Source organism: Callorhinus ursinus, unplaced genomic scaffold, assembly GCF_003265705.2.
Source record: "Callorhinus ursinus isolate GAN/ISIS: 27379988/994484 unplaced genomic scaffold, GSC_fseal_2.0 scaffold51, whole genome shotgun sequence".
Taxonomy (NCBI): domain Eukaryota; kingdom Metazoa; phylum Chordata; class Mammalia; order Carnivora; family Otariidae; genus Callorhinus; species Callorhinus ursinus.
In genome coordinates, this window is record NW_027397113.1 from 7,932,735 (window position 1) to 7,952,201 (window position 19,467).

The following is a 19,467-nucleotide window of genomic DNA, read 5'->3' on the forward strand; positions in this document are numbered from 1 at the left end:
TGTGTGTGTGTGTATGTGAGAGAGAGAGAGAGAGAGAGAGAGGTGGGGGGTGCGGTGGGGGGGGGAGAGAAAACGCACTTGCGCACCAGAGCAAGTGAGAGACAGAGACAGAGTGAGAGAGAGAGACAGAGAGAGAATGCTGGTGCCCAAGTCTCTGCTTTGTCTGTCTTTGCATGTCTATGCCTGTCTGAATGTCTACACATGTGTCTCCACCTTTCTGCGTCCATTGTGTGAGTCTCTGCACAGCTATGGCTCCTTCGCCGTGTCTTCCCTCCCCCATGGCCTGTGCTGGTAACTGGACCTGGGACACAGCCCCCAGGGCTGGCAGCAGAGTTGACTGCTGGGTATTTTTAGCCTGTAAACATGTTTGCCATTTCAGAGGACAGGGCCGCAGGTCTCAGCCCCAGCCCACTCATGATCTTGCCGTGAGGAGAGTGCTCCCGCCTGGGGCCAGGTGGTCTCAGGGCCCCAGCCTGGGGTCTTCCTTCCTCAGCATTTGGGAAGGAAGGAAAACTACCTTGATGTGGGTAGTGGGTGGCCACCTAGGAGGGAGGATAAGAGGATTCGTGGGGGAGAAGAGAATGGGAGTGTGGAAGGGGGGCTGGGTAGTCAGAAGGCCCCTCCCCGCACCCCATCATTAAACGGTTAATAAAATCTCATGGAGTTAGAAGTAGCTGTGGGAAATGGCAGTAAATTTGGAAATAGCGTCCTTGCAAGTGGGTAGGTGCGGGAGGGGCTCGGATAAGAAGTGGGTAAGTGGAGGCAAGGCTGGAGCTCACGCTTCCCTCCGGAGTCCTCAGAGGAAGGTGGGCCTCCGGCTCTGCTCCGCCAAGGGCTGCCGGCCTGACTCCCGTGTCGCTGCAGCGGCGGGAGCTGCACCGTGGTGCGTGGGGCACTGGGGACTCCACATGGGCACCCTAACTCCAGGGGTGGGGCCAGCGTCCACAGACCGGTTTTGAGGGGGGAGGGATTGGGGGGGCCCTCCGAAAGTGGGGAGGCGAGAAATGGGCGCGGCTGCATGAAGCTTGGGAACCAAGTGAAGAGCCTGGGGCCTGGGATTTGAAGTGTAGATGCCTGGGTTGAGAGAAAACTCAAAGGTCCGCGTCAGGCAGGAGGTCGCGGCCCAAGCACCCAAGCCCCCCAGCCGCTTTCTGAACTTCTTGGCCCTTCTTGCAAAATGAGCTGATTCGCAGTTCCAGCTGGGAAGATGAGCCTCAGGGAGCTTCGGGGAGTTTCTTGTCGGGGAGACCACACACTGAAAACGTTGGGGGGTAGATCCAGGCGCGGGCCAGGGCAGGGGGCACTGGAGGGGGGCGGGGGAAGGCAGCCCCTCGGACGTGCGGCGCCCCCTCGTCCCCGCGACCCCCAGTGCCCGCCCCCCCCAGCAGCCCGCTCCCGGGTCCGTGCCGGGTCGGCCCGCTCGCCCGTCCCAGCCCCGCTCCGGCCCCGCCCGGCCCCGCCCTCTCCCCACTGCTCCGGGCAGACCCGCCCGCCGGAGCCGGAGTTACAAGAGCCGCCTCCGCGCGCGGGGGCCCGGCCACTCGGAGCAGCTCCGCCGCGGGGACTGCACCGCCCGCCCTGCCGGACCCGCCCCGACCGGGGCTCGCCGCCTGCAGCAGCCGCAGCACCGCGACCTGGGGCCCCGCGCGGGCTATGGCTGTGCCCGGGGGCTGAGCGCGCAGGTAGGGGCACCGGGCGCGCCGCGGCGCCGCGTTAGCCGGACTCCGAGAACCGGTGAGGGGAGAGGGGCTGCAGGGGCTTGGACCAGGCGCTTGGGCCGGGCGCACTGCGACGATTCAAACAGTGTGGAGCAAGCTGGGCAGCCCGGGGCCGCGCGGGGAGGCGACGCGTCGCGCCCTGGGAGCCAAACTGTGCCTTCGGAGTTGGGGCGCAAGTTGGGCAAAGTTGGAAAATCGCTCCGAAGCGTGTTTTGCTCCAGTCCTTATTTCTCTCGAGGGCTGGCCCCGTTTCTGGCCTGGGGGCCCCTGTGGGTCCCCGTCCCATCCCCTTCTTCTCCTTGGGGCGGTGGCTCAAGCGCTCTGCTCCCGCTCCTATTCCGTGTTTACTGGAGAAGTTTCCGAGGTCGCCGCCGCGGCCCCTCGGCCCCTCCCGGAGCCCCCGCACCCCGCGCCCCCTCCGCTGTCCCTCCCCGCTCCCCACACCTCCGCTTCTAACTGTGCGTCCGGAGTCTTCCCGGCCCCACCCAGTTCTGTACCACCAGCCTCTCCCTTTCTCAGCCCCTCTCCAGCTGCCCCGCCCTAGTCTGGCCCCGCCGCGTTCCCCGCTCCAGAAGTCTCCCTTCTTCCTCCAAGGCCGTGCTGCCTGAAGTTTGCAGCGCGCCTCGGGGCGGGACGGGTGGGAGTGGGGGTGGGGGGCGTAATTAGGGAGATTCCAGCGCGGGGGGGGATGGGCGGGGAGGGGGGGTACTGTGCGGCGGCCCGGCCCTCGGCACCGCCCCTTCCCTTTCGGGGGCGGTGCGCTCTCCCCCACCCCACTCCCAAACCCGTCAGGGCGGGATGGCCCCCGCCCCAGCGCCTGGCACGGCGCCAGCGGCCTGAGGAATGTGGTGGTTGGAGCCGCTGACTAATTCAAACCAGAACTCGGGGAGGAGTGGTGAGGGGCAAAGGGGAGGGGGAGGAAGGGGCTGTGTGTGGGAGGTGGGGGCGGGAGCCGGCTCCGCGTAGGAGGAGGGCTTAGCTGTCGTCTCGGGAACCCTCCGCTCCAGCCGCGCGCTCCAGGAGACAGGGTTGGGGGAACGAGGTCCTGCCATGGAGTTGGAAAGGCAGAGTGCTTAGGGTGTGTTCGGAGCGCAGTGTTATGTAAGGCTTTCCCATGCGGGGAGAGGGAGTGCAGCGTGGGAGGGCCTGGCCCTCCCCTGGCTGGCCTGGGCGCCCCCTGCAGTGCCAGGGCCCGGGGTGTGGGGGGCGCAGCCCTTGGGCGTCGCTGGCCGCGAGGGACACGTGGGGTCTGAGCAGGCCTGGCTGTGCCCCTTGCGTGGGAGGGGAGCCGAGCGGGCAGACGGGGCAACTCACAGCTCTAGCTGGGCGCTCGCACCAGGTGGGGGACGGCCCTGGCGCTTTTGCACAACGTGGCCACAGAGAATTGTGTGCGTGGTGTGTGCTCTCGCCTTTCACTGGGTGTGGCTGCAGAGAGGTGGTGGCGAGTGCCCCCCAGGGAGCCCGCGGGGTGCTGCTGACAGCGCTGCTCCGTGCAGTGGGTTTATGGAACGGCAGAGTGGGACCATCCCCTGTAGTGGGGTTCTTAGAGAATGACTTGGAGTTTGGGAGGAAAAAGGACTCGGGTATTTACCTCTGTGTCCCCAGCACAGCGCTGGGCTCCCAATAATTGCTTTTGAAATAGTTTCCTCTGTTAGAATCCAGCCTCCCGGAGGCAGGGATCACCTGCTCCTCCTTGCACAGTCCAGCGTTGGTGGGGACTGGGTTGGTGTTATGGGACCTAGTGACAGTGTGGGGGCTGTAGGGATAGGTGGAGGCGGGGGGGGGGGTGGGGAAGAGGAAGAGATTGAAGGTGCTTTGGAAGGCATTTTCAGGCCCTGCACCTATGCTGCGTCTAAAGTAGGGGGGCAGATTCTGCTTTCTTTTCCGTCTCTTCCTTTGCCCTGCCATGAGGGAAATCCCTGCGGCAGGGTGTGGCACTCACTTCCTTTCCCAAGCGTAATGGGGAGACTTCCTTCTCCTGACCCAAAGGGATAATGGGTTGGGCCAGCACAAGGTAGGCAGAGTGTGCAGAGTGGGGAGTCGAAGGGCGCCCCAGGCTTAGGGGGTACTTCCTTGCTCTGAGCTGTGAGCTGGGGTATGAAGGAGGTGGGGTGGGGCAGGGAGGGAGAGGACCTGGGACAATGAGAGTTGGGCTAGCATAGGACACAGGGTCTGCCAGCTTCAAAATGGGGCTTGGAGGGTGTCTAAGCCCCTCTCTAAAGCCTTTTCCTGAAGAGATGACAGGCAGGAACATTGGTCATCGAACAAGGACACATAGGGCGCCACGTAAGTCAGGCGGGGCTTCGTGCTGGTGACAGGGAGGCCCTTAAGCAGTGATTCAGGGGTCCTGGTTTGGGCAGCCCCTTGAAGAGCTAACCCCACAGAGCTGGGGACTTGGACCAGCCAGACTTGGTTCAGGGTGGTGAGGCTACAGTCCAGGGCCCAGGGTTGCACCTGAGAGAGTAAACCACGGAAGACTGGTGGAGGGAGAAGGCCAGCAGCGGACAAGGGCAGGGAATGGGCTGGGGGTCTCCGGGGTCACCTGAGTCCCAGGGAGGCCCTGGGTGGAGCTGCCCAGGCATTGCCAGACTAGATTCTTTGGCTTAACTTGGAATTAGCTGGCTGGTGCTGGTGGAGCACACTGCCCAGAGCCTGAGGAGCTGGTTTGAGAGGTTGGGGTAAAGCTGTGGGGGTGGAGGGGTGTGTGGGGCTCTGGGGTGTGGCCACCACCTTCCTCAGAACTTGGGAACCGCCTGGGGACAGACAGAGGCATACCAGGAGAGCTAATCCTGCTCTTGATGGGAACTCTCCCACTGCTGGCTCTTCCCCACCCCCCCATCACTCCCCAACGCCCCCAAGTTTCTCTCCCTGGAGCTGGGCTGACCCTCTGCCTGTGCCTGAAGACAGGAAGGGAGGTGGCTGCTGGAGAAGGTCTAGAATGTACTGGTTTCAGTCAAGTGGTGGCGGCGGCCGATGTCTAGGGCCTTCTGCTTTCTCTTCGGCCCCCACGGGCTTCATCCAGGCTAGCCGGGAGCTGGCATAGCCCTGGTCCCTGACCATCCCGCTGGGCTCCCAGGCCTTCTCGGGCCAGCTCAGTTTCCTCCGTGCGTGGTGGCCAGGGCCAGGGGTGGGGGCCTGCGTGGGTGGGCCACAGTGGGGCTCAGCAGGAATGTGTATGTGCGCAGGAGTTCTGACAGAGCCCCTCTTCCTCACCCCTGGCCTCAGTTTCCCCCAGGAGGAGGCCTGGGCTGTTGTAGTTGTGGGTCTTGCTTGCGTCCAGGCGGCGCCGTTTCACGGTGGCCTTGCGTCCCTGTGACCACTGGTGTCATAGCGGTGAGGTGTGTGTTATTCCCTGTGGGAGGATGTTCTTCTGGCTGAGCATGGCGGTCCTGGATGTGTCACTTTGCTTGCATCTGGGGCTTACAGGGCAGGGGACAGAAGTGGGACTCTGTCCTGGTGGTGGAGATTTCATAGGGGCTGCAGGTAAGGACTAGAGTCAGTTTCTGCATCCTGGACAGCTTCCGGGCCCTGGAGTTCATATCCAGAGGCCCTCGGGAGGGTGAGGATAAGCTCTGGGAATGAAGCCCCGGCTGAGTGATGCCGAGCGAGGCGCTGCACACGGCTGGTCAGGGAGGGGCATCCTGCCCTGTCCCCGGGGGCCAGAGCGGAGGTTCTAGGGGAAGGGGAAGTGCCTGGAGCTGATCCCGGCTTCGTGTCCCGGCTGGGTTGGGGGGCGGCTCTTTGGCGGCTGAGCCTGGGGGCCTGGCCCTGCGCCCCTGCACTAGCGGGGCCTGACCGCTGGGCGGAGAGCTCGCCTGTTGCTTGGGGAGTTTCTGCACCCCCTGGCAGCTCCCGGGCTGTCACCTTCCCCCGGGGTGAGATGGAGCGTTCCTCTTCACCGCCCCTGCCCCATGGAGGGTGCCACCCTCAGAGCTGGTGTCTTAGTCCCCGTGGTCCTGGGTAAAGGCTCTCTCTTCCCGGGCTGTGCGGCCAGAGGCGGGGACTTGGGGCTGGATAATGGGCTGCTGCCCCCATCCCCTGTGGCAAGGAGGAGGGGAGTCCCTCTCGGTCATGGGAGGAAGAGGGAATCTCCCTCCCTGCTGGAAGTGAGAACTTGGAGCTCGCTGGGGGGTGGGAGGAAGCTGTGCGCAGAGGGCCAGGGGAGAGAGGTGGAGAAAGGTATAAGGGAGGGACCCAGCAGGCCCGTGGGGTAGGAGCGAGCGGGACTCCCCTGGACGTTGAGGTGGGGGGCCCCTGCTGGGGCTGACCAGGAGGAGAGGGCTGGAGGGTCCCAGCTGGAGGAACTTCCTGCTGGTGGGAGCTGTGCGCTGGGCCAGTGGCCCAGGTAGCCAGGGAACAAGGAGATAGGGGCGCACGGGTAGAGGGAGACACTGACTCCGGGCACCGGGTTGGCAGGTATAGGCGCCTTCCATAATGGGCAGGGCCTGGGGCTGCCCGGACAGGTGTCTGTTGGGAGCTGGGGAAGGCGGGGCTGTGGGCCCTCTCAGGGCTGAGAAGAGTGGGGAACGGGGCTGATGAGCGTGTCTGTGTGCACGCGGAGGGTGCCCGTCCTTGTGTGCTTCTGGGAATGTCTCTCCAGTGCCCAGATCGCCTGTGTCTTGCAGCGTGTTAGTGGTATTCTCCCTGATAATCCCGCCCTCCCCCCAACACACAACAGGCCCCCTTGGGCTGCACCCCCCCAGGACGAGCGGAGTGTAAACGTTCTCGATGCCGGCTTAGACTCTTGAGATTACCGTGCTCTTCTCCCCCAGTTAGAATATGGCAGAGCTCTGGCAGCCGCCTCCATGGAGGTCCATTTGGAGGCTTGGGCCCCAGAAGCCATGCCTGCCCCGTGTGGGATGAGCATCAGCCCTGTTGTGGTTGTTCCCATTTCCCAGTGAGCAGAAGTAGCTGCCTTGCCCTACTGGTGCTTTTCTCTGGAGTGGGTCTCGTGTCCCCCAAGCCCCAGAGGGGACCCTTCACCTGCTGGGGTCCCAGAGAGCGTACAGGTGAGCTGGGGGTCTGTGTGGTTCAGGATTTCTGACTCCTGGGGACATGGCCTCAACGAGCCCCTCAGATCCTGGCTCCCGGGATTCCTGGGACTCTGCTCATCCAGGTCTGCTGTCCCCAAGCTTTTGGCCGGGAAGTGGCTGGTGTGTGGGCGCGGGAGGCGTGGGTGCCGGCCCTCCCTCCTGCTGCTTGTGGCACTTGAAAGGGGTCAGGTCCTCTGGGCGGGTCTCCTGAGCTCCCTGGGTCTTTGGGTCCCCTAGGGGAATCTCAGCCCCTCTCGCTGAGGCCTCCCCCCGCACCATGTCTCCCTCTAGGTGAGCATGGAGGCCCCTTCATCTTCCCGTGGGTGTCGCTCTGGCCCTCCTCCAGTGTAGGTCTCTCTTCTGTGTATCTCCCTTGTGCATCTTTCTCTGTGGTTTCTCATCCTGTGTGTATTTATTTGCGCTTTCATTCCCACCGAGGTAAAGGCTGTTTGCTTTGGAGCCACAGAGTCCTAGAAGCCCGGGCTTACATCTCAAACCCTAGCTCATACTTGGGCAAGTCATCTTTTCTCTGGAGGCCTGCTGCTGCATCTCTAAAATAAGGACATTAATTATTAATCACGGAGGGTTGTCTGGGATCGAATGAGCCCCCAGGCCTGGAACTACAGCACGCCACAGGAGCTCGGCAAAATTCTCCTTTTCTCAGTCTGTTGGGGGTTTTCTCTCAACGCAGCACTTTCTCTTCCTCTTTGCCGTCTGGTGCTTATGAGAGCGGATTGCCCCTCTGGGTGTGTCTCCCTTTTCTTTCAATATCCTACGCGCTCGTCCCGTTATAAGGGGACTTTCCCTCTGGTGGAGGTCTCTACCTGGGGTGTGAGTCATTTCATTCTTCCTGGGCGCGGGAGGTGCTTCTCCCTGGCTTGTGTGTATGGTGGGTCTGATCCGTCCCATACCTGCCATCGCGCTGGGTACAAGTCCCAGTGCTGTTGGTGTCGTCTCCTCAGTGGGTGGGAGCGCCTCTCTCTCCCTTGGAGCCTCACCTCCCGTGTCCATCCTGTGCTGGGCATGTGCTCACACTTGTGCCCCTCTGGTATGTAGCTTCAGGTTTGGCGCACAGAAGGCATAGAGGCCCACGGCCATGTCTCTCGGGCAGTGGGCCTCTGTCAGTTCCTGTCATCTTGACCCTGGCACTGGCTGCGAGGCTGTTTTCGGCTGCAGCGGCGGTTAGGCTGGGCCCCCCCCCTCCCTGGCTGACTTCATACTCGCTCTTGGGGGACGAAGGGGCTCTGTTCCCTAAGGGCAGGGTGGGAAAGATGCTCCTCTGGACGCCACCCCTGGCAGAGACCCTTTGCCCTGGGCAAGGAGTCTGCCTCCCGGATCTGCCCGCATGTCAACCCCCGCCCCCTCCGGTCTGCACATTCCTCTTTGAAGGCTTTTTAAAAAATTTTATTTATTGGGCGCCTGGGTGGCTCATTTGGTTAAGTGACTGCCTTCGGCTCAGGTCATGATCCTGGAGTCCCAGGATCGAGTCCCGCATCGGACTCCCTGCTCAGCGGGGAGTGTGCTTCTCCCTCTGACCCTCCCCCCTCTCATGTGCACTCTCTCTCTCAAATAAATAAATACATAAATTTATTTGAGAGAGAGAGTGTGTGCAGGAGCAGGGGGCGGGGCAGAGGGAGAGGGAGAAGCAGACTTCCCGCTGAGCAAGATGCCCAACGGGGGTGGGGGCGGGCTGGGGCTGAATCCCAGGGCCCTGGGATCATGACCTGAGCCCAAGGCAGACGCTTAACCGACTGAGCCACCCAGGCGCCCGCTCTTTGCAGTGTTGAATTGTTGGCACAGCCCTGTTCTTCTCTCGCTGCTTCTAGCCCGAGTTATGGTGTCCCCACAGTCTCAGCCTCACGGGTGGAGTGGATGTCCCATCTCGCTCTTTCTCGGCCCTCTAAGCAGCCTTCTGCCTAGAGGGTCCCCACTCCAGTCCCTCCCATCATAAAGGACACTGTGAGCCAGGGTCAGGTGGACCTCGGGGTGGGGAGCTGGCAGACCAGGGTTCTGGGACCCCGACACTCTCCTGTCCTCACCTCTCTGGACCTTGCCTTCCCCATCTGTAAATACTGGACAGTGCAGTCCCGCAGGGCTTTCTGCAGTGGTGGAAATGTTCTGCATCTGCCCTAATATGGTAGCCCTTATGTGGTTGTTGAGCTCTTGAAATGCGGCTACTGCAAGCAATAAACTAACAATTCAATTTAACTTAATTTAAATTAATATACATTTAAATAGCCACATATAGGGCGCCTGGGTGGCTCAGTTGGTTAAGCGACTGCCTTCGGCTCAGGTCATGATCCTGGAGTCCTGGGATCGAGTCCCACATCGGGCTCCCTGCTCAGCAGGGGGTCTGCTTCTCCCTCTGACCCTCTTCCCTCTCATGCTCTCTGTCTCTCATTCTCTCTCTCACAAATAAATAAATAAAATCTTTAAAAAAAAAATAAATAGCCACATATAGCTACCATGTTGACAGCATGGCTATAAGGTGTCTTCTAGCTCCAAAGACTTATGACACTTGGGCCGAATGTGCAGAATTCCCTGGAGTTCCAAAGACCCTCCTTTGGGTAGCCACAGGGCAGGACCCTCAGGCCCCGGGGAAGCCTGGCATCACCTGACTTATGTAGGGGAAGAAGGGCCCATCTGGGCTTGGTACAGGCTCCAAAGATGTGGGAGAGACTGAGCGCTGGGACTCAGATGCAGTAAACAGACCCTTCCCACCGTGGTCTCGAATCCCCCAGTAGCAGCCCCATGTGCAGCCACCTCAATGGCCCAGAGCAGAGGAGAGGGGAGGGGAGTTGCTCCTGGCTGCGCTAGAAGGAGAGCCCTAGGCCGGGGCAGGCAGGGTGGTTGGCAGCCCCTCCCAGCCAGGAATCCAGGGGGTGCCCTGCTGGGGCCAACCTGCAGCCCCCAGTCCCACGGCTCCTGTTCTCACGGGCTGTGGACCCTTCACCACTCATGATGGCTTTCTCCCCTCCTTCTGAGCTGCTTGGCTTGAGGTGCATAGCAAGTCCCTCCTGAGCCTCCGAGCTGTGCTTTTGGGGACTCCTGGCCTGGGGCTCCATCCTGAGGGAAGCTGACTGCCCGTCTGCGCCGGAGCCCCAGCCCCTCTGGCACCGGGGCTCTGGCCAACGAAGCACTTTGTCGATGGGTTTTTAGGCGTGACCCTTTGCATGTCTGGAGCTGTTGCAGCCTCAGTGACTCATTGGGGAAGGAGGGAGGGTGGGGCCGAGCTGTGGGCGAGGGTGAGCTGGCTCTCCGTCTCCACCCCTCGCTGCCTGCTGGCTCTGCTGGGCAGAGAAAAGGGGGGGGCTGCTCAAGGAGGAAGAGTAAGGTGCTAGGCTGGTTGGTGGCTTCAGAGAGCTGAGAAGCCCTCAGGCTGGAAGCCTTTTCCTCCCCTGCCCTGCCTGGCTCCCTGTCTGCAGGGCTGGCTTCTTGGTGCTGGACGCTGGGGGAAGGCGCCTTAAAGTCGCAGCTGTGCTGTTCGCTGGGGTCCGTGTGACTTCCCATAGGGGCTGCTTGTTGGGAGGGGACGAGGCGATTCCCTAGCTCACACCTGTGCTGATAGGCTGCTCACCGTCAGTGGCTCTGCTCGCCTCCTAGGCAGCACCCATGTCCTGAATACTGCATGCGTGAGTTCAGTGTGTGGAGGACTGGGTATCTAGGCGCTGTCTTTCGCCAGAGCTGCTAAGCGCCCGTGAATTTCCGAGGGACACGATCCTGTGCTCAGAGGCAAACTCTAACGCCTTCAAGAGAACTGGCAAATAATAGGTTCTCTTTGCCCCATTCTCTCCTTCTACATTTCATTCCCCCCCCCAGGAGGCTCCCCAACCTTCTAGAACATTCTGAGGCTAAATGAGTCACACCCAGAGCACCTTGCTCATAATTTATATCCGGGACAGGAACTTAAGTCTTTAAAATCTCCCCATCTGGTGCATGGAGCGCATTTAGTAAATGCTGGGAGGACACGCAAGTGAAGTTCAGTGACAATCTAAAGCTGCGAGTGGGCGCAGGGCTGGGCTGGGCTGTGTCTGTCCCTTGCTGGTTTTCTTTGCTGTGTCTGCAACAGTGTTGGACATGCAGGAGGCCATCAGTATGCACGTATTTGTTGATCGGTTGACTAATTTCTGAATGTAAACAGCTTTAGGGTGGGGCTTTGGGTGAGGCTCTGCCTGATTTTTAGCATCCCCCACACGGTTTCACAGACCTGCTTCTGGATGACTCTGCCCCTGCCATTCTGCGTGGGTGGCTGTAGGCCAGGGCTGTATTCAGAGTCCTGCCTCGTGTCTTCCCAGGGCACCTCTGCAGCTGACAGCTCATCCTGTGGCCAGAGGGCATCTTTGCTCCCGAGTGCCGGCTCCTCAGGGGGCCTGGCCCAGCGCCCTGCGTGGGCAGCCAGATGGGCCCTGACTCCCCGTGTCCCTGAGGCAGCTCAGCTGCATTCAGGCATCTGGGGCGTGGACTGGCCTCGGAGGGGCTCGGGGCTTCTTTGGTTCAGCCTGCTGCATCTGGAGCTCCCAGCTGCTGAGAGTCCCCTTGGTCCTAAAGACCGGGTTGGATCAGGTGACTCAGAGTCACTGTTTGTCAGCAGGGGAGGGAGGGCACCACCATTCCTGCTTTCAGGTCTGCTAGGCAGTCGCCTTCAGTGCTGGAGACACAGAGAAGTGGAGTCTCACGCCGGTTAAAGCTGCAGACCTGAGGTGCTGTAGGGGAGAGAGTTGCAGACTCAGAGCCCAAGGGTAGTGGCACGCTCATGGTGGACCTCAGCTCTCAGTTTCTCCATCGGTAAAATGGGGACAGCAACGTCTCCTTCCTGGAGCTGTTATAAAGAGCCTAAAGAGAATGGGTGTTTTGTGAGACTCGTGTGCGCCTGAGCTTTTCCACACACGCTCGCGCGCTCTCTCCTTCCGTCTTCAGGGAGATCCTGTATCAGCTCCGTTTTCACAGAGGAGGAGATGGATGTTCAGAGAAGTTGAGTGACTTGGCCAGGGACATGCACACAGCTGGGAGGATGCAGAGCTAGGGTTTATTTCTTTTTATTTTTTAAAGATTTTATTTACGTATTTGAGAGAGAGAGAGAGAGAGTGAGAGAGAGCTCGCGAGCAGAGGCAGAGGGAGAAGCAGGCTCCCCGCTGAGCTGGGAGCCTGATGCGGCACTCGATCCTGGGACTCCGGGATCATGACCCGAGCCGAAGGCAGCCACTTAACCGAGTGAGCCACTCGGGCCCCAGAGCCAGGGTTGATACCAGGGTTTATATCTGGGTCTGGCCTCCCCTAAGCCCCCTTTCTGCGATCCCAGCTTGGACAGTCATGTATGAATGGAACTGAAGTAGGGGAGGGTTAGGGTTTCGGTGTGGCCCCGAGAACGGAACAGGAGCAAGCCAGCCATCTTTTGCAGTCGGGGTTTTGAGCGAGCTGCCTGCTGAGCGTGAGCATCTTTGTCCACTTTTCCCTAGGCTGTGTGACCGAGATTCCTGACGAGAGAGACTGAGAAGAGAGGAAGGAGGGGCGGGCTCCTGGCAAGGCATCCGCTCCTGAACTGAGTCCTGCAAAAGGTCCGTGGGAGGGAGGGTGTGACGGAGGTGAGGGGCGGGGGGGGGGGGGGCCCAGGGGGGGGGGCATCGGGAGGCAGGGCCCCGGGGGTAAGGAATGAGCCGGTGTCCACTTTCCACGGGGACCATTTCCACAGCAGAAATGGGCACCTGGGACACGCTGCACTCCCTGCAAGTTCACAGCACCAGAGGTCCTTGGCTTTCTTATCTCCTCATGCCCTCGAGCCCCCACTGTCCTGAGCCCACGTTTCCTTACCTCACCCCAGATGGAGAAGGAAGAAGACACGACCCGGGAGCTGCTGCTGCCCAACTGGCAGGGCAGCGGCTCCCATGGGCTGACCATCGCCCAGAGGGACGACGGTGTCTTTGTGCAGGAGGTGATGCAGAACTCCCCTGCGGCCCGCACTGGGGTGGTCAAGGAGGGTGAGTCACCTCAGGGTGCGGGCTGGGTGCTGGGCTGGGCTGGCTGAGGGCGGCGGAGGGAAGGCCACAGGGGCCGTGGAGGGGCCAGTGCCAGCGACATCAGGACGGTCGGTGCCCAAGTCCTGCCCTCCCCTGCCCTGCCCACTCTGTGTCCCTCGATCCACAGAGTCCTCGGGGGGAGTGGTTATGTCGGGGGGTGGAGACGTCGTCCTTAGTGCCCACTTCACTACCCACAAGATCTGCCACTTGGGGCGAATCGGTGGGCCTCCCTAAGCCTTCCTTTCCTCATCTGCGCAACGGGTATTACCGCACCTGCCCTGTAGGGTGGTCATGACACGCATTGAATGCAAGTCAGTTCGAGGGCCCAGCATGCGGTGGTTGTGTGCTGTTTTCCCAAGACCCCGTGGGTCTCACCTGCTTCTTGCTCCGTCCTGCTCAGGGGACCAGATTGTGGGTGCCACCATCTACTTTGACAACCTGCAGTCAGGCGAGGTGACCCAGCTGCTGAACACCATGGGGCACCACACTGTGGGCCTGAAGCTGCATCGCAAGGGGGACCGCTCCCCTGAGCCTGGCCAGACCTGGGCCCACGAAGTCTTCAGCTCCCGAAGCTCTGAGGTGGTTCTGGTGAGTGCCCGACTGGCCCATCTGCGCCCTGAGCCCCCTGTAGCCACACTGACCTGCTGGCCACTTCCTGAGCCTTGTATCTGCCTCCTGGGCCTCTCTTGTGGCTCCTTCTCCTGCTTTCTCCCCTCTGCACTCTCTGTTAAGTCAGACCGCGCCTTCCTCCTATTTGTGTGTGGCGTGTGGCTGATGTTGCCCTTGAAAGTCTTCCGTCAGTCTCTCCAGAGTGCCGCAGCATAGGGACCCACTCACGCTGTCTGGCCCTAGATGCCAGGAGGAAGCTCAGCTGCTTGGCAAGGAATCTTCAGACTAGTCTCACAGGTGCCCTGCTCTGCCTCCCAGACACCGTTTTTATCCTTCCAGAGGCCTGGACTCATCTGTGAGTCAGAGGCTGGGCAGCAAAGTGCCTGGGGGACGTTTCTTTGCTCCTTCTGATGGCTTGTTTATTTAACAAATAATGGGTCCTCAAAGTGAAAGTGTTAACCCAAGCACGGCAGAGTCTCAACAAAAGCTTTCTGACGGGTCCCCATTAAACAAGCCAGTGAGTCGAGAATTGAGAGCCCAAGGGTCAAATCCACACAGAGCTGGGAGGCATCCCTGGGATTTGACAGGACAGGTGGAATCTAGAATTGATTGTAAATCCTTCTTCCAGACCACGCAAGGCAGGAGTCAACCCCACATCTCTCCCCCATGGCTTTTGCTTCCCGGAGTTTCCCCAAATAATTCGTTTTCCTCCTGTGATGTGGCTGTCAGCCCCTTTCTTCCCCGCTCCGTGCTCCGCCCCAGGAGGCTCCGTGGGGCCTCCGTTCTGGTCCCAGCTTCTTTGGGAAACAGGCAACCGTGTTGGCAGCTGGGCTGTGGCCGGGCGTCTGTGGCTCAGGCAGACCCTGCTACAGCCTCGGCCGGCTGTGTCTTTCTGCAGAGCGGGGATGATGAGGACTACCAGCGCATCTACACCGCGAAGATCAAGCCTCGGCTGAGGTCAGAGGATGGACTAGAAGGGGACCCTGGGGAGACCCAGAGCCGCACCATCACGGTGACTAGAAGGGTCACGGCCTACACTGTCGACGTGACAGGCCGCGAGGGAACCAGGGAGATTGGTATCAGCAGCCCAGAGTTCAAGATCAAGATTCCACGGCAGGAACTGACGGAAATCTCCACTGTGGATGTGGACACCCACTCTGGCCAGACAGTGATCAGACTGCCCTCGGGCCCGGGGGCAGTGTCTCCTCCCACAGGCTCTGTTGTGGACATCCGAGCGGGGTCCGTTTCCGCTTCAGGACCAGAGCTCCAAGGTGCTGGCCACTCGAAGCTCCAGGTCACCGTGCCTGGGATAAAGGTGGGGAGCCCAGGCATCAATGTCAGTGCGAAAGGCTTGAACTTGGGTGGCAAGAGAGGGGTCCAAGTTCCAGGAGTGGACATCTCGTCTTCTCTTGGGGGTGGGGCAGTGGAGGTGCAGGACCCGTCTCTGGAGAGTGGCAGTAATGGGAAAATTAAAATTCCCACTATGAAGGTGCCAAAATTCGGTGTGTCAGCAGTGCCTGAGGGCCAGGCACCAGTGGCAGGGCTGAGCGTTTCTGTACCTGAATTCTCTGTGGAGCACAAGGGTGGCAAGCCAGGCCTGACCATTGGCGGGAACATCCAGACCCCTCAGCTAGAAGTCAGTGCTCCTTCTGCCAATATTGAGGGGTGCGAGGGGAAGCTGAAGGGCCCCCAGATCACTGGGCCATCCCTTGAGAGTAACCGAGGCCCGAAAGGTGCCAAGCCACAGGGGAGCATAGGGGTGGACATCTCGGGGCCCAAAATTGAGGGCACTCTCAGTGGCTCCAGTGTGGAAGTTCAAGCCCCTGACGTTGATATTCATGGGCCTGGGGGCAAACTGAATATGCCCAAGGTGAAAGTTCCCAAATTCTCTGTATCAGGTTCTAAGGGAGGGGGAGCTGGCATTGATGTGGCACTGCCCACAGGTGAAGTGACTCTTCCTGGGATCTCTGGGGACGTCAGCCTGCCTGGAGTTGCTGCTGGGGGGCTGGAAGGGAAGGTGAAGGGTACGAAAGTCAAGACTCCTGAAATGAGCCTACAGAAACCTAAAATCTCCATGCAGGATGTGGATCTGAGCCTTGGATCCCCTAAACTGAAGGGAGATATTAAGGTTTCAGTGCCTGGGGTGCAAGGTGATGTTAAAGGCCCTCAAGTGGCAGTTAAGGGCTCCAAAGTGGACATAGAGACACCTAGCCTTGAGGGGACCTCGACGGGACCCACGCTTAGTAGTCCTTCTGGGAAAACAGGAACGTGCAGGATCTCTATGGCAGATGTAGATCTCAATGTGGCTGCACCTAAAGTGAAAGGGGGTGTAGATGTCACACTCCCCAAAGTAGAAGGGAAAGCCAAAGTCCCTGAAGTGGATGTCAGAGGCCCCAAAGTGGATGTCAGTGCCCCAGGTGTGGAAGTTCATGGCCCAGAATGGAACCTGAAAATGCCCAAGTTCAGCCCTCCAGGAGTTGAAGGGGAAGGCCCAGCTGTAGATGTGAAACTACCCAAAGATATCAGTATTTTGGGGCCCAAGGTCAATGTGGAGGCCCCAGATGTGAACATAGGGGGCCTGGGAGGCAAACTTAAAGGCCCTGATATTAAGCTGCCTGAAGTGAGTGTCAAGACACCAAAGATCTCCATACCTGATGTCGATTTGCATGTTAAAGGCACAAAGGTAAAAGGAGAGTATGATGTAACAGTCCCAAAACTTGAAGGGGAACTGAAAGGCCCCAAAGTGGGCCTTGATGCCCCAGATGTGGATGTTCAGGGCCCAGACTGGCATCTTAAGATGCCCAAGATGAAAATGCCCAAATTCAGTGTGCCAGGGTTCAAAGCAGAGGGCCCAGAAGTGGATGTGAACCTGCCCAAGGCTGATGTGGACATTTCTGGGCACAAGGTAGATGTTAGTGCTCCAGATGTGAGCATTGAGGGACCAGAAGGTAAATTGAAAGGACCTAAGTTTAAGATACCTGAGATGAATATCAAAGCCCCAAAGATCTCCATGCCAGATGTGGACTTACATTTGAAAGGCCCTAAAGTAAAAGGAGAATACGATGTCACAGTGCCAAAAGTGGAAGGTGAGATTAAAGTTCCTGACGTTGAACTTAAAAGTGCCAAAGTGGATATCGATGTTCCAGATGTTGATGTTCACGGCCCAGACTGGCACCTGAAGATGCCCAAAATGAAAATGCCCAAGTTCAGCATGCCTGGCTTCAAAGCAGAGGGCCCAGAAGTGGATGTGAACCTGCCCAAGACTGACATTGACATCTCGGGACCCACGGTGGACGTTGAAGTTCCAGATGTGAACATTGAAGGACCTGAAGGAAAGCTGAAAGGTCCCAAGTTTAAGATGCCTGAGATGAATATCAAGGCCCCTAAGATCTCTGTGCCTGATGTGGATTTGCATGTGAAAGGTCCCAAGGTAAAGGGAGAATATGATGTTACGGTGCCAAAGATGGAAGGGGAACTCAAAGGGCCAAAAGTAGACGTCAGTGCCCCAGATTTTGAAGTTCATGGTCCTGAATGGAACCTAAAGATGCCCAAGATGAAAATGCCCAAATTTACCATGCCCAGCCTCAAAGGGGAGGGCCCAGAAGTGGATGTGAACCTGCCCAAGGCTGATGTGGACATTTCTGCACCCAAGGTAGATATTAGTGCTCCAGATTTGAGCCTCGAAGGACCAGAAGGAAAGTTGAAAGGCCCCAAGTTTAAGATGCCTGAGATGCACTTCAAGGCTCCTAAGATGACTCTGCCAGATGTTGACTTGGATCTTAAAGGACCCAAAATGAAAGGCAATCTAGATATGTCAGTGCCAAAAATAGAAGGTGAGATGAAAGTTCCAGATGTGGACATCAAAGTACCCAAGGTAGACGTTAAAGCACCAGATGTGGAAGTCCAAGGTGCAGACTGGAGCCTGAAAATGCCCAAGATGAAAATGCCCAAGTTCAGCATGCCCGGCTTGAAAGGCGAGGGCCCAGATGTGGATGTGAACCTGCCCAAGGCTGACGTTGACTTCTCTGGACCCAAAGTTGACATTGAAGCCCCAGATGTGAGCCTTGAAGGTCCGGAAGGGAAGCTGAAGGGCCCCAAGTTTAAGATGCCTGAGATGCACTTCAAGACCCCCAAGATCTCCATGCCTGACGTGGACTTACACTTGAAAGGTCCTAAGGTGAAGGGGGATGTGGACGTGTCTGTGCCCAAGTTAGAAGGTGAAATGAAAGTGCCAGATGTGGACATCAAAGGACCCAAAGTGGACGTCGATGTCCCAGATGTGGACATTCACGGCCCAGACTGGAACTTGAAAATGCCCAAGATGAAAATGCCCAAATTTAGCATGCCTGGCTTCAAAGGTGAGGGCCCAGAAGTGGATGTGAACGTGCCCAAGGCTGACATTGACGTCTCTGGACCCAAAGTGGACATTGAAGCCCCAGATGTCAACATTGAAGGACCGGAAGGAAAGCTGAAAGGCCCCAAGTTTAAGATGCCTGAGATGCACTTCAAGGCTCCCAAGATCTCCATGCCTGATGTGAACTTGAATCTTAAGGGGCCCAAACTAAAGGGAGATGTGGATGTGTCTGTGCCAAAATTGGAAGGAGATTTGAAAGGCCCCAGTGTGGACGTGGAGATGCCTGACGTTGATCTAGAATGTCCTGATGCAAAGTTGAAAGGCCCTAAGTTTAAGATGCCAGACATGCACTTCAAGACTCCCAAGATCTCCATGCCTGATGTGGACTTACACTTGAAAGGCCCCAAAGTGAAAGGGGATGTGGATGTGTCTGTGCCCAAGATAGAAGGTGAAATGAAAGTGCCAGATGTGGACATTAAAGGCCCCAAAATAGACATTGATGCCCCAGATGTGGACGTTCATGGTCCAGACTGGCACCTGAAGATGCCCAAGATGAAAATGCCCAAGTTCAGTATGCCTGGCTTCAAAGGCGAGGGACCAGATGTGGATGTGAACCTGCCCAAGGCTGACATTGACATCTCTGGACCCAAGGTGGACATCGAAGCCCCGGATATGAACATTGAGGGTCCAGAAGGAAAACTGAAAGGCCCGAAGTTCAAGATGCCTGAAATGCACTTTCATGCGCCTAAGATCTCCATGCCTGATGTTGATTTCAACTTAAAAGGGCCTAAAATCAAAGGAGACTTTGATGTTTCTGCCCCAAAGCTGGAGGGAGAGTTAAAGGGTCCAGAAGTGGATGTCAGAGGCCCCAAATTGGATGTTGACATGTCAGACATAGCTGTGGAAGGTCCAGATGGCAAATGGAAAAGTCCTAAATTTAAGATGCCAGACATGCACTTTAAAGCTCCCAAAATCTCCATGCCAGACGTTGATCTACACTTAAAAAGTCCCAAGATAAAGGGAGAGGTGGATGTTGATGTTCCCAAATTGGAAGGTGACCTCAAAGGGCCAGACCTCAAAGGTGACATCAGTGGGCCAGATATCGACATTGAAGGACCAGAGGGCAAATTGAAAGGTCCCAAGTTCAAGATGCCTGACATGCATTTCAAAGCCCCAAATGTTTCTATGCCTGATGTGGACCTAAATTTGAAAGGACCAAAAATCAAGGGGGATGTTGATGTGTCTGTGCCTGAGGTAGAAGGTAAAATTAAAGTACCAGATGTGAACATCAAGGGTCCCAAGGTAGACATAAATGCTCCTGATGTTCATGGCCCAGACTGGCACCTGAAAATGCCCAAAATGAAAATGCCCAAGTTCAGCATGCCTGGTTTCAAAGCAGAGGGTCCAGAGGTAGATGTGAATCTTCCCAAGGCTGACATTGATGTCTCAGGACCCAAAGTTGACATTGAAGTCCCAGATATGAGCATCGAGGGTCCAGAGGGAAAAATCAAGGGGCCTAAATTTAAGATGCCAGAAATGAACATCAAAACTCCCAAGATCTCCATGCCAGATGTGGATTTACACTTGAAAAGTCCTAAGGTCAAAGGTGATGTGGACATTTCCCTGCCTAAGGTGGAAGGTGACCTAAAGGCCCCCAAAATGGACATTGATGTCCCAGATGTTGATGTTCAGGGCCCAGACTGGCACCTGAAAATGCCCAAGATGAAAATGCCCAAGTT

At 58.0% G+C, this 19,467-nt stretch overlaps 1 protein-coding gene across 3 annotated transcripts in view; it reads left to right on the plus strand.

Moving 5' to 3' along the window:
* The first annotated feature begins 1,530 nt into the window (after positions 1-1,530).
* AHNAK (AHNAK nucleoprotein) overlaps positions 1,531-19,467 on the plus strand; it is a 22,078-nt gene continuing 4,141 nt past the window's right edge. The window contains exons 1-5 of one of the 3 annotated variants that reach the window (XM_073883597.1): positions 1,531-1,682; positions 12,208-12,306; positions 12,570-12,726; positions 13,166-13,353; positions 14,273-19,467. The exon at positions 14,273-19,467 is cut by the window's right edge and continues 4,141 nt beyond it. In XM_073883597.1, coding sequence (XP_073739698.1) covers positions 12,570-12,726; positions 13,166-13,353; positions 14,273-19,467 — 5,540 coding nt within the window. In that variant the 5' untranslated portion in view covers positions 1,531-1,682; positions 12,208-12,306. Of the gene's footprint in view, positions 1,683-2,778; positions 2,797-12,207; positions 12,307-12,569; positions 12,727-13,165; positions 13,354-14,272 lie in introns of those variants that run through there. The other 2 variants (XM_073883599.1, XM_073883598.1) reach the window with 2 other exon arrangements.